Source organism: Vespa crabro, chromosome 9 (genome assembly GCF_910589235.1).
Source record: "Vespa crabro chromosome 9, iyVesCrab1.2, whole genome shotgun sequence".
NCBI lineage: Eukaryota > Metazoa > Arthropoda > Insecta > Hymenoptera > Vespidae > Vespa > Vespa crabro.
In genome coordinates this window covers 2,077,501-2,092,500 of record NC_060963.1, presented here as the reverse complement: position 1 = coordinate 2,092,500, position 15,000 = coordinate 2,077,501, and the positions used below count along the sequence as shown (strand labels likewise).

General features: G+C 38.7%; 1 protein-coding gene across 7 annotated transcripts in view; it reads right to left on the bottom strand.

Annotated features, from left to right (window-relative positions):
* LOC124427052 (protein roadkill) overlaps nucleotides 1-15,000 on the bottom strand; it is an 85,852-nt gene that overhangs the window by 14,900 nt on the left and 55,952 nt on the right. The window contains exons 1-2 of one of the 7 annotated variants that reach the window (XM_046969498.1): nucleotides 12,798-13,079; nucleotides 11,560-12,291 (exon numbers count right to left, since the gene is read on the bottom strand). The exons of 5 other annotated variants lie outside the window; for them this stretch is intronic. In XM_046969498.1, coding sequence (XP_046825454.1) covers nucleotides 11,560-11,675 — 116 coding nt within the window. In that variant the 5' untranslated portion in view covers nucleotides 11,676-12,291; nucleotides 12,798-13,079. Of the gene's footprint in view, nucleotides 1-11,559; nucleotides 13,080-15,000 lie in introns of those variants that run through there. One more of the 7 variants, XM_046969499.1, reaches the window with a different exon arrangement.

Here is a 15,000-nt window from a genome sequence, read left to right as displayed (position 1 = left end):
ATCCTATCCCCTCTCTCTATTTTTTCGAGCTAAGTTTTGTTCGAAAAAAAAAAAAAAAAAAATTCCCCTCTTTCTGAGACTTCCTTCTCATCCCTTCCTTACGTACTTCTCGTGTATCTACGTATATCTCACTGCTATTTTTTTTGTTATCCTTGTTTGATTTGTTGTCCAAAAAAAGAAGGAGGAAAGACATCACGTGTTCCTCGATTTTCAATAACCTTCGATTTTTCTTTAATCGATCTTCTTCTTTCTCTTCTTCTGTTTTCTTTTTTTTTTCCTCCCCCTCTTCTTCTTCCATTTTTCTCTTTAGTCTCTCTCTTCTCTTAACATTATATCGTAACTAAATTCTCAATACCTTTGACTGCGGAATACTAAACAAATAATACACAGATAGAATGTGTTTGTCGGTTACGTGGACTGTTCGTTTTCTTGTTCCATGATCGAACCATCTGTGGCATTGAATGCCTTTAAAGTGGCAATTGGATTGTTCTACGTTATTATCCAAGGAAATTTTAAACGGCAAGCATTTATATTCATTCTCGGACGCGTTTTAGGTGTGTCATTTTAGGTGGCGTTTAGGCGGCATTTTACTCAAAGTCAAATCGCGGTTAACTGCCAGTGAAATTTTTTATTATTGAGGAGTTGCCAGGTAGCTAGCAGGCAGGCAGGCAGGCAGGCAGGCAAGCAAGCAAGTAAGCAAGCAAGCAAAGGCAGGCAAACAGGCAAAGAACAGGCAGGCAAACAGTCAGCCGGTAGTGTCAGGCGTCATCCGGTTTTGAATTTCAGTCGATGATCTCGCTTTACAACTCTCTCCCTTCGGTGTGCCCTCCCTCTTTCAGTATCCAAGAGAATAATACCGAAGAGGAAACCACGAGTTTCAGGTAACGACGGACGAGGCATCTACGAAAGAAGAGAAGGAGGCCGAGGAGGATGAGGTCGAAGAGGAGAAAGGAAAAGAATATCCTCCGTTGATGTCTCTACGAGTTTGTCCCTTCTGAAATACTTTTCCCACTCTATCTACCATTGTCCTTTGGCAAATTTTACGAGAAAGCCAATATATAATAATGAGATTTTTTAATCGTCTTTATAGTAACCCTCCCTCCGCCCTCCAAAAAGAAAAAATAGAAAAAAAGCGAATTTATCACTTTTTTTAATCAGCAAAAATTTTTACCCGGTTAGAAAATAAGAGGACGAATGTCCAATGAATGAATCGGACATACCGGACATACAATTTACTAGAGTAAACTAAAATTGAGTCAGATTATAATGAAAGAAAAAAGAAGTAGAAAGAAGAAGAAAGAAAGAAAAAAGTCAGTAGTAGAGAACATTGAAGACGACGAAAACGACGACAGTGACAACTATATGTCTATACTATAGCGAACGCGAGAAAAGTTAAAGAGAAGTCAAGGCTGACGCTTACCAAGAGCTGAGCGTGATAAGACAAAGGCTAACTCTCTTCAAGGCCGTTATGACTTGACTTTATGTGTATGTGTGTGTGTGTTTTGTACGCGTCAAAGTTGTCTCTGTCTCTCTCATACTCTAGGACATATATATAACAGTGCAAATGATGAACGAATAATGATTGACAACAATAAGTTTAACATAAGAGATCCATAGTGTTCGTTGAGTGATATCAGCAAAGTAAACTACCTTGTAAGATTCATTCAAGGTTCCTTTATAGATTTCTTCAACAACGAAAAGAGAAAAAGAGAGAGAGAGAGAGAGAGAAAAAGGGGGAAGAGATCAACCATTAATAATTATTCGAAAGTCTCATCGTAACAGCACAACATCCATTCCTTTCTTTCTCCTGTTACTCTTCCATCTCCTCCATTTTACTTCAGGGTCGTACGGGTACACAAAAAAGGAAAGGAAAAGAAAAGTAAAGAAAAAAAGTAAAGAAAAATATACAAAAGAAAGAAATTATGCTGACCGATACTCAGAGCACGTTCTATCAATGTCATTAATACCATACACGTGATTAACGTTCGATCGATTCACCTTTCTTTATTATGTAAAAGCGAATGAGAAACGCAAGACAACGGAGAACGTGTGCTCATGCTCGTATTCGCATGAAGACTCTTTGCTTCCGCGTAGTCTTCGAAGGAACGTGTGCTTGCGCGTGATGAGGAGGAGCTGTTGGAGAAAGAGGAAGAGAGAAGAAGAAGGTGGATGAGAAGGTGGTGAAGGAGGAGGTGGAGGAGAACGAGGAGGAGGAAAAGGTTATGTCTAACACATCACGTTCAACACGCCACCACCACCACCACCACCACAACCACCTTCATCATCACTATCATCGCCCACACTACTACCATCACCTTTCGGTCAATCCTGTTGTTTCCAAGTATCGAACTGATTTCTTTCTTTTTTTTTTTTTTTCCTTTTTCTTCTTTTTTCCACGATTCGACGACAACGACAACGTGACACATAGCATGTAGTATCTGTCAAGCAACGCGAATAAGAAAGACAAATAACGTTTAACGCGTTCCATCTTATTCCAAGTATGCATGTACATACATATGTATATGTATATGTACGTAAGTATACGTACGAGACTATATATATATATATATATATATATATTTACAAGTAATCGAAAGAATTTACGTAACTGTCGTGAGACAGAGCTAAAGTGTTGTTTCTCAACGACTAAAACTTTGTACTTCTTTCTCTCTCTTTCTTTTTAACTCTTTTATAAACGTACATACACACATACATAGAGACATACATACATACATACATACATACATACATACATACGTACATATATACAACTCTTGGCTCGAACTCCTTCCCGACTAATAAGAAGACCTGAGCTGTAAGGGCCCATCTGGAGGGAGCGGACCTCGCAAATTGGCCGTGAGGCCCAAGGTCGTCCGGTATATCCCACGTACCAGGGCACTGGCCCTGCCGTGGCTGTGGCAAAACGAGTCAGAATATAGGGAGCGAGAGTGCTTCAATCCCTCCTCCCTCTTTTGCCAGGGATATTAACCGAGCTTGTAGAGAAAAGACAGAGAAACTGCCAGAGTGAAAGAGAAACAAAGAGAGAGAGAGAGAGAGAGAGAGAGAGAGAGAGAGAGAGAGAGAGAGAGAGAGAGAAAGAGAGAGAAGAGGAACTTAAGACCCTACAAGTATGATAAAAAAAAAAAAAACTTCTAATCATTCGTTGGAATATTCTCGTCGATACTCTTTTATCTGAAATGATTACTACAAATCATTACTTTAACTTTCGGAAATTTCTTCTCTACAGTTTCTTTTTCTTTTTCCTTTTTTCTTTTTCTTTTTTTCCCCTTTTTTTTCTATAATGCTCCATACGATGACTATGAATCAAAGGAAATAGATATATGCATATGTATGTATGTATATATGTATATATATATGTGTATGAAATTTTTCGTGTTCGTTTGATTTGTGGTATCGACTTAACGAAGGCAACAGCATGAAACGAACGCCCATGCTTTCGTTCACAGTTCAAAGTTCAATTCGGGTTAATTAAAGGAGGACGAAACTTTCCGCGGAATACGACGTAGAGAAAGAGAGAAAGAGAAAGAGAGATCGAGTTAGCTTTTTATACCATATATTACTACCACCGTATCACTTGCTACTACTGCTGTTGATGTTAGCCTTTATCGACTAAGGGAAACAGAGAGATAGAAATAGAGATAGAAATAGAGATAGAAGTAGAAATAGAAATAGAGAGAGAGAGAGGGTATAAAAAAAAAAAAAAGAAAGAAAAGAAAAAGGACGTAAAAAAAGAAAAAAAAGAAAAAGAAAAAGAAGAAGAAAAAAAGATAGTTCTGGCTCTTAAACCGAGGTTGGAGAAATTCCAAAAGGCATATAGTCCGAAGGTCCCTTTTCAAAAAGTCTTCCTTTCTTAGAAGCTGCGGCAAAGACTGCGGTCATGGGACTACTATGTTGGAAGAACACGACGACGTTGCAATAAATCAATTCTTCTTATCGTTTCTTTTTTGGCTTACCCTAATAATGACCGTCAATTTAAAAAGTATACCCTTTATAAGAACCAACATCGCCATTGCCATCAATAATTTTCTTAAAATAGAATGTTCCATCCCCGTTATCCTTTACCCTTAATTTATTAATTACTTCCGAATGAAATTTGAATTAAGTTAATGAACGATAATTTCGTGATCAGATGTAGAATAACAAAAAAAAAAAAAAAAAAAAAGAAAAAAAGAAAAAAAAAAGTAAAAAATAAAAAGTGAACAACCAATCGAGAACGAGTACTCATAATCAAATTTAATTAATTTATTCCGCGAAGTAAAAGAGTAAGAGAAAGATAAAAAGAGAGATGATGATGATGATGATGATGATGACGACAATGATGATGATGATGACGACGATGATGATGATGATGATGATAATCTTTCGAAAAGCTTCAAGTTCAAGTGGTAATAAAAATTAATAATTAAAAATAAAGAATTAAAAATTAAAAGAAGATGAGAATGAAAAAAGAACGAGTTCATCCCCCGGCCCTTTCCATCTTTAGAACGTTCATTGCACCGTCCCGGAAGAATATATATCGCGTGAGAACAAAGAACATCGTAGGAAGACTCCATATATCTTTCTTGCAACTCAGAGCCGGGGCTTATGAGGAACGAATAAAAAGAATTTCTGAAACGTTTTATCCAATAAGGAAAACCTAAAGAGGAACGAAAGTTCCACGAGATTGTTCCGTATATATTTGTTTCAGTCTCGAACACGAGAAAGAAGAAGAAGGGACACGAGATATGTGGGAGTAGTAAAAAAAAGAGGGGATAATGATGGCACTTTGGACGAGAGGGATTGAGGGGAAGATAGGAGTAAAATTTCTTTGAAGACATCCCTAAAATCTGTTAAAAAAGAGAGGAAGAAAGAAGGAAGGAAGGAAAGAAAGAAAGAAAGAAAGAAAGAAAGAAAGAAAGAAAGAAAAAGAGTAGACTATGAGTAAGGAGAGAAGCCAGTAAACGACCAAGAAAAAAAAAGAAAGAAAAAAAACGTGTTAGCACGAGAAAAGGAGAGAAAGAGAGAGAGAGAGAGAGAGATGGAAAGATTTGAAAGTAAAGAGTAGAACAGAGAAGGGGCAAATACGAAGAAGAAGAAGAAGAAGATGAAGAGGCAGAAGAAGAAGAAGAAAAAGTTGTTCCATCGAGCAAGGACGTTTCGTGGAAGTCGTCGTGGCTCCCTTAGAGAAACCTTCAGCGAGTTTTGCATTCCGTGGAACTCGCTACTCACCTATACCCTCCTTACAGCTGAAGGCAGCCAAGGCAGAGTTTGTTCTGTTGAGAAGAAGGGAGACACGGACAACGTGAAGAAAGAAAACGAACCCTAAAAAAGAGACAACCATCGACCGACCGACCGACCGATCGACCGACCGACCAACCGACCCAACCGCCCAACCGATCGATCGACCAACCGACCGACCGACCTATGACGGAGCTTCTTTTTCCTTTTCTTTGACACCCTGTTCCCCAGCCCTGATGAACGTTGCACCCCTACCTCACTTTCAAGCCTACTCCACTCTTCTATATTTCTCTCTTTATCTCTATCTATCTATCTCTCTCTATCTCTATCTTTTACATTCTCACGTACGCTCATCACCTTGTAATATCGAGCATATGTGTATGTAATATGGTGAATATAACATCTATCGTCCTTTGTGCTTGGCTCTATTTCATCGAGTGGCACATACTGGACGGACATCATCGATTGGCCTCGCTTTTTTTTATCTTCCTCCCTTCCCTACCATCCTCCCCACTACTGCCCCCTTCTTCCCCCTCTCTCTTTCTCTTTATGATGTATAATAATACCCATACTTCGTAATTGATAATACAATCAATGGACGTGCCTGACGGCGCGTCTTTTTCTCGCACACCCTGAATATACCCAACCTCGAAATTTGATCGTCTAGAGAACAGAGTTTCTCAATCTTTATTGCACTGCGTATACTTGACATATATTCTTTTTATCGTTTGGAATGTTGTAAGCCAGCCCCCAAATGTCTCCTCTCTCTCTTTAATTTTTCTTTTTTCTTTTTTTTTTTTTTTTTCTTCAAGCAATTCTCAATCTTAAGAACCTCGATTATGAACTACGTCAGTTTGTATAACTCAATTTATTTCAATGATACGAGACCGTTACTGATAACAATCGAGTTTATTATAAATTCGCAAGAATACCAATCATTTTTCTCATTTTTGTCGTAAGATAGGAAATATCATGTCTATCAAATCAGGTAACACTTTTATTTGGGACCTGCTGTTAAATATATAACAATGGCCCCGATATATGAGCGACTGGGCCTCATAGGTTGAGAAACACTGTTTTGGTCTATAATACGACTTATCCGAGGAACCTGAGCGTACATGATATATGTATTCATATATATATATATATATATATATATATATATATATATATGCATACATACATATATATATACACATATGTATATATGTATATGACCATCGTTTTATCGGTCAAGCTGTTATTAACGTAGTTGTTCAGATAATCGACAAACTCTAATGCGATCTAATCGATTATTTTCTCTTTTTCTTCTTTCTTTCTTTTTTTTTTTTTTTTACTTTTTTTTTTACTTCTTTTGAGAAAGAAAAAGAAAGAGTGAGTGAGAGAGAGAGAGAGAGAGAGAGAAAGAGAGGGAGTGGAGTGTAAGATCAAATTGATAAAACGACGAAGATTAGATGTAATAAAACGAACGATCTCTACGAGGATTTTTCCGTCTGTATGAAAAAACATGAAAGAGAAAGAGAGAGAAAGAGAGAGAATTGGTGGAAGAGAGGAAAGGAGTGCACGATGTGATAACAATGCTAGGTCAGCTGTTACCGGAATAAAGGACACCGACACCGAATACAATTTCTACCTTAGCGTGCGTGTGCGTGTGTGCACTAATGTTGTCAGCAAAAAAAAAAAAAAAAAAAAAAAAAAAAGAAAAGGGAGAAAAAGAAAAAAAAAAGAAAAAAAATAAAATAAAAGAAAAAAGGAAAAAGAATAAACGATGGCGCGCAGTATTACGATAACGTCGGGCAAGGTCGACGGGCTTTTCCGATTCACTTAACGCCATGTTGATTATCTACGACTACACAATATAATGATGATCGATCGACCAACATCATTATTAACGATAATTTTTTAATTTTCGAATTGGTGGGGGCTGGCGGGGGGGGGAGGGGGGTAGGTAGGGTGGAAGGGAAGAGGCAAGTAAATTCTTCCCTTTTTTTTTCTTTCTTTGTCTTTTCTAATTCTTTTTCTTTTTTTTTTTTTTTCTTTTTGAAAAGAGGACAACAATGATTCCTCTTGAATGAAACACAAAATGAAATATTCCGATGAAACGTTATACGTGAAATAAAGATTTAACATCTCAAAGTGTATTATCTTCATCATTAGTAAGATCATAATGAAAATGCATACGTATGCACACGCACGTGCACATATATACATATATATATATATATATATATACATAGATAAAGAAACACAGAGACAGATCAGTATCATAGAGGATGTTCTAAAATACTGGGATAATACCGCTCCCGTTTTTTTCTTCTTCTTTTTCTTCTTAAATATAATGCAAGCACGTATATTATATACGTTGTTATTTAATTTGCCATTAATAATAATAATAATAATAATAATAATAATTATTATTATTATTATTATTATTATTATTATTATTATAGAGCAGATTGTTAAAGGAGTATTATAAATCATAAACCGCTATCGGCTCAAAATCATGGTTGCAAGATTTTCGAGCCGCTGTTAGTTCGTTGAATTAGATATTATACATTGTTGAATTAGTCATCATTATCAAGTAATGTAAGTATTTACGATACTTCTCAGTAGAAATCGAACGAGAAAATTGTTTATACATTAACATATACAAACGTAGATATATAAATGCATAAATACATACATACATACATACATATATTAGGATAGACCGATATGATCGTTCTTCGTAAATTTAATTCGATATTTAATTCGTATTTATTCCGTATTTAATTCGAAGAAAACTGAATATTTTAATTAATTCAAATATATATATATATATATAAATATATATATATATATATATATATTATACAAATTGATTAAGTATATGCACGTATCGCAGTAGTAGTAGTAGTGTTGGTAACGATAATAGTAATAGCAATAGTAACAATAATAATAGTAATAATAGTGACAGTAGCAGTGTAAAGGCTCACCGACTTTTCTTAAATTGCCGAAGGCCGAGTTATCTTTAAAAACGTTTTCTATGTCGTTACACAACATCCGCTATTATCGGCACAGTAGAAGAGAGAAAGAGAGAGAGAGAGAGAGAGAGAGACTACGACGACGACGACGACGACGGAAGTTAACAGAAAACGTGCACAACAACGCCCGGCCGAAGCGATGTAATAAAACATCGCCGTCATCGTCATCGACATTGTCATAGTCGTTTTTGTAGTTGTATAAGGACGATCCATTGTATCCGTACGTGATAATTTTTCATCGGACTTACGATCTACGTTCCGAACTACTTAACGAGTTTTTTTTTTTTTTTAATTATTTTCAAGAGTCACTTATTGACAACAATGTCAAGGACATAAATGAAGATACAGTGATCGAGCGATTACTCGATGAATGGTGGGAGAAAAAAGGGGGAAAGAGAAGGGGTGGGGAAGCGCGAGAGAGGGAGGGAGGGAAGGAAGGAAGGAAGGCAGGCTGCTCTATTCGCACTTTGAGTTTGATACGAGAAGTAGCTCATCATACATTTATAGTCTTCGTGATTCACCACTTTGAACGATAGCGCGCTGCTGTGAGCCAACAGGAAGTAGGTAAACTGACTAACGCCTAAGGTGTAATACGATGTGGAGGAGACAGAGAGAGAGATAGAGAGAGATGGAGATAGTCTCCATCCTAGGAAACCGTGTTCCACAGTTTCATGATAACGATGAAGGTTATAAAATAAAAGAGAGACAGATAGAGAGATAGTTAAGTACTTTGAAAACTATCTACAATTCTTATTTTTATTATGTATATATATATATATATATATATTTTTTTTTTTCTTTTTCTATTCGTGTTTTATTCCTTATGGTTATGGGAAATGTTCACTCATGGCACGTTGACTTTGAACGCTGTACGTGCGATCGCATTACCCGATCGGTAAAGGAAACGTCGACCAATAGAAGGGCTGGCTTCACCTCTAGTCTACAGATCGAAAGAAAATTCTAATCGTTAAGTCTCGTCACGAAGTGACCGTATATAAGAAGCTAGCAAAGTAGCAAGCTAGCAAGCAAGCTATCTAGCAAGCAAGCAAGCAAGCAAGCAAGCAAACCAGCCAGCCAGCCAGCGAGTTGAATAGCTAACCGACTGGCTAACTTAGCTTAACCATTTTGTTACGTTCCTGGTTTATCTGTAGAAAAGAAACGATTACACTTAGATCGATCGATCGATCGTCCTCTAAGTCAGTCGTTTCCTTGCAAGAGCTTTTGAATTTCAAATTTTATCGGCTTCCTACGGTATTCCATGTTAGTAATACCGTTCCTAAATCGGTACGTATCGTTTTAAGTTGTAACAATAAATACAATGTCTAGTATCAAAATTTATCTTTAGTACGAAAATAACAAATATATGTTTCTCTTTTTTTTAATCTTTATCTCTCTCTCTCTCTCTCTCTGCTTATATATATATATATATATATATATATATATGTTTATTCCCTTAAATATTGATCCAATCGAATCGAGAAAATATTTGGGAAGAAAATGAAAAAAGTTGAATAAAAGTATAGAAGTAAAAGATAGAGATAGGGGAATAGATATAAAGAGATGTTACAAAGTACAAGACCGCGGAAGAACGTGTTTTCATCTTTCAAATTCCAACGGAATAGCATTCAGGGTCAAATGCATTCGCATGAAAGCAAATCGTCGAACCATGACGGAGCCCGCATCCGTTAAAAGGCTGGACTCGACATAAAAAGGTGTATTAACCTTGCGCCGTTCGGTTCTTCGTATAGTGAGCAGCAACAACCACAGTCGGACTTGACCAAGAACTTAGTTCCGAGTTATGAGTATAAGGAAACAGAAGAGAGAGAGAGAGAGAGAGAGAGAGGGAGAGAGAGAGAGAGAGGGAGAGAGAGAGAGAGAGAGAGAGAGGGAGAGAGAGAGAGAGAGGGAGAGAGAGAGCGAGAGAGAGAAGGATGAACAATGGCTGCGGAATTAATTCGATCACCGAAAACCGAGCTTCCCTTTTCCTCACCCTTCATCATCCCTTTTCATTTCGGTTGAGAACTAGTGCGCATAGACAAGAAGACATTACATACGTACACATATACATATATATGTATATACATATATACATGCATATACACATACGCACACACATATGTATATATAAACCAGAGAACGAGATACAGAGAGAGAGAGAGAGAGAGAGAGAGAGAGAGAGAGAGAGAAAGAGCGAGAACACGCATGACACATAGAAGAGGACGGTATATTTGCAGCAGGACCGGTCGTTGACCGTCTATCGAACCACCGCTGCTAATCTCTCGACGGAACCATTACTATGTCATTGTACGTTCCATTATCATTAAAACTATACTCTTACTTACTATATTTTTACGAGGTAGGAAAAAATTTGCAATTACGATCGAGTAAAGAGTGAATGATAGTTCTCATCACACGTTTTAAAATATCCTCGGGACAATTTGAAAATAGTAACAATAGTGCGACGACGAGTTCTCGATTAGGTGTTATCACCTATCCCAACTGCCCTCCCTCCAACCCACTCGAACGATAAATCCGATATTCGTTAAAGTAACTTCTTCTCTCGTATACATACATACATATATACATACGTACATATATACATGTATCAAAGGTGAACACGATAAAGGAAAGGGAAAGGGAAAGGGAAAGGAAAAGTAAAGTGAAGCGAAGCGAAGTGAAGTGAAGCGAGGAAAAACAAAACATACAACAACGACGGGGTAAGTAAGTGACTAAATAAGTAAGTAAGTAAGTAAGTAAGTAAGTAAGTAATTAAGTAACTAAGTAAGTAAGCAAGCAAGTACACACAGTGTGTCTGTGTGGGTGAGGAGAGGGGGAAAAGAAAAGAGAAAAAAGAAAATAAAAAAAATAAAGAGAAAAAAAACATAAAACAAAGAAAAGAAAGGAAGAATAAAAAAAAGTTTTGTTTCTTTCGATTGTAGTACATAAGAGGCGTGACGCGTGAAGTTTCGAGCGCGATCGAGAAGAGGGTAGGTGGGTAGATGCTTAGGTAGGTAGGTAGGTAGGTAGGTAGGTAGGTAGGTAGGTAGGTATGTAAGGGATAGGGGAGTAGTCGAAGGAGGAGGAGTTGCTCGGGGACGGAAGGGCTGGGTGAGGGGCTGGGGAGGTTAAAGGTGGGGGTGGACGAGGGGTGGGTGGGGGGTTTCAAGAGGCCCTGCCCTCGCAGAATGAACGAAGGCCAACGAAGGCACAGGAGGAGAAGAGGAGACGGAAGAGAAGAACAAGAAGAAGAAGAAGAAGAAGAACACTGGCTATGAAGAACAGAGACAGGGCTACGTACCGCGCGAGCGCCATCCTGACACGAGATAATTCAGGCCCCGTAGATGTAGAAAACAAATTATCCAGATTTCCAAGGGCCACTTCCTCGTATTCACTATTATAACCCACTGGACACATGCGCGCGGATAATACTTCCTTCTCTAGCACGCGTCTCCGTCATAACTTCCGCTGTGGCTAACGAAAGGCTAAAAAACGGCTCTGCTGCTTCTGCTGCTCCTCCTTCACCTCCTCCGCCACCTCCTCTCCTCCTCTTCCTCTTCCTTCTCCTTCTCCTACACTTACTTCTCCTTCTTTTTCCTTTTAAGGGACGAGGACGACCAGTAGATTTCTCCTTCTCCTTTTCTCTAACTAACACTACTACTCCTGTCGATGATAAATCTCGCCTTGGGGATACGGTTCGTCGAGAGTGTATACTTTTATCTTTTTCCTCTTCCTTTTCCTTACCTCTTTTTTTCCTTCCGTCAACGCCCCACCTTTCTTTCTTTCTTTCTATCTGACTGCTTCCAGACTGTTCGTCTTTCTTTCTTTATTTCTTTCCTTCTCTATCTCTCTTACTCTCTTTATTTCGGTGTTGCACTTGTCGTTACCACCACCACCACCAACCACCGCATTTTCACTGTGTTATACTACCCTCTGTCTGTCTGTTCGCCTGTTGTTTCTCTCTCTCTCTCTCTCTCTCTCTCACTCTCCCTTGCTCTTCTATTTCAGTGGTAATATTCTCGGGAGTAATGCTCTGCTAATGAGATAGAAGAACAATATTTCGCGACGCGTGTCGCGAAATCCACTGCGTGCGATGCGACGGGAAACGAGGACGACGACGACGATGACGATGACGATGACGACGACGACGACGACGACGACGACGACGACGACGACAACGACGACGACGACGTCGACGACGTCGACGACTACTACGACGACGAGGATAAAGACGAGGACGAGGACGAGAATGAGGATGGTAAAGAGATCTCAGATGGAGCCGTGCGTAACACGAGAATGATAGGTTAATATAAGAGGATTGATAGTGTGCGCTAGAATGGTAAAGGACTCAAAGATAAGTCGGAAGAGAGGAAAGGGATAACCAATGAGATATGTATTCGAGAGAAAGAGAGAAAGAAAGAAAGAGGGAGAGAGAGAGAGAGGAGAAGAAGAAGAAAAGGAAGGGAGGGAGAAAGAGAGAAAAAGGAAAAGAAGCGAGCGAGGGGAGGAGAGAAAAGACGCGCAGCTGCGATACTGAACCTCACTCCGGCAGCTGGCCACCATCGACTGGACTACCTCGTGTACGCGCGATTAAAGAGCGGCTGCCTTGGAACGACCTGCGAGAGAGTTTCTACTCTCCCCTCCCCGCCGAGAGAGAGACGGTACCCGTCACTCACCCAAAACCGATTCCAACCACGACGCTGGCTCGACTGAACCGAGACACTGAGCCTTCTTGATACCCCACCACCTAGCTTAGTGCTTCGGCCGATTACGCTATGACTCGGTTAACTTCGTTTAGGTTCGTTCATCGCTCGGGTATATTCGCTACGACCTCGTGCGTCCGCTCGGGATACATACAGCTCGCGACGGCGACGACGGGCGAAACCAAGGTTTTTCGTTCTGCGTCGACGCCGTGCTGTTGCTACTGCTGCCTCCGCTGTTCTGCTCTGTTCTGCTCCGTTCTGCTCTGCTCTGCTCTGCTCTGCTCTGCTCTGGTCTGCTCTACTCTGCTCTGCTCTGCTCTGCTCTGCTCTGCTCTGCTCTGCTCTGCTCTGCTCTGCTCTGCTCTACTCTACTCTATACTGTTACTGGCGTGGCTCTAATATCTATAGGAAACTACTCTACTTCTCTTCTTTTCTCTTCTCTTCTTCTTCTTCCTTTATCTTCTCCGATATCACGAAATGTTCTCTATATGCGAATTATTAAATCTTTTAATAACTCGCATGCCTCACGCTGGAATTGACAATGCAATAGTTTCTACAAAACTTGTGTATATACGAGTTGAACAATAACAATCAATAATCGTTTGCCAATTATGTCATACTTTTTCTAACTCGATTATTTTTTTTTCAATTATTTGTTCAATTCAATTATATCAATTTGTGCAAGATATAATTATACTTTTGCAAAACATTATAGGTGAGAATGAGGGTGGCGGGGGTGGTGGTGAGAGGAGGATGACAGAAAGGAGGAGGAGAAACGAGGAGAAATGTTCGAGTTCGATGGTTTATAAAAAAAAGAAAATATTATTTAATATTAACGATTTGTCCCTAATCTTTTCTTTCATCATTCGTTACCATTTATATACATTAGATGCAATTATTTAATTTAATAATTACTTTTTCTAGATCTCTCTCTCTCTCTCTCTCTCTCTCTCTCTCTCTATTCGTTTAATTATAGCCAAGAGTGTATGATGCTTGTTCTTTTTCTTTCTTTCTGTCTTTTTTTTTTTTTTTTTTTTTTTTTTTTTTTTTTTTTTTTTTTTTTTTTTTTAATTACATCTCTTTCTACACCAAGAAAATAGAAAAATAACAAACAGCAATAACACGTGCGCGAACATCTGTCTCTTCGAGAGTATTTACCTTTTTCTTTGCCACGAATCCAATACTATATATCGCGCGTCCACAATCGCACCATTGAGAACCGGGCTGTAATCAATGTCACTATTTTTATCGATCATTTCTGCTTCTTTTTCATTTTTTTTTTTTTTTTTACTTTTCTCTCTCTCTCTCTCTCTCTTTTTTTTTTTTACAAACGAATCAGACATTCAATTCAATCGCGCGGAACGGGGGCATTTTACTTTTTTTTTCCCAACGAGTTTTAGATAAGTAAGTAAGTAAGTAAGTAAGTAAGTAAGTAAGTAAGTAAGTAAGTAAGTAAATAACTTACTACTACTACTACTATCATTTTGTATTTAGAAAAAAAAAAAAAAAGAAAAGAAAAGAAAAGCAATAATATCGATGAGATTTATAAGAATTATTATTTTCGAAATAATAGTAATTATAATAATCGATGATTGGTCGATGATCGTCATATTGATTGATCGATCGATCCAATCGAGTGTGCACGTGCACGTTCGAAGGATCGTTGCTTTCATTCTTTCTCAGGTTCTTCGGACATCGAAGATTCGAATAATTAGGAATGTGATATTTGCAAGATCCTTTCTAAGAACGGAACAAAGCTTATTGGTTGTTAAGGTGCGAGCGTGAAAGGTCCTTCGATAGTCATCGATCGGGGAGGATGGAGGGGTGAGGGAGAGGGAGAGGGAGAGGGGAGAAGGGGAGGGAGGGTTACGTGTCGCCGGAACTCGAGAGAATGGGGCTACCGTATCGTCCTCGTCTGACATTAAAAGAGAGAGAGAGAGACACAGAGAGAGAGAGAGAGAGAGAGAGAGAGAGAGAAAGGGGTCACGAAAATGTTTTTATGGGTGTTTAAGGTACTTGGGGGTCTCGGCGTCAATGGG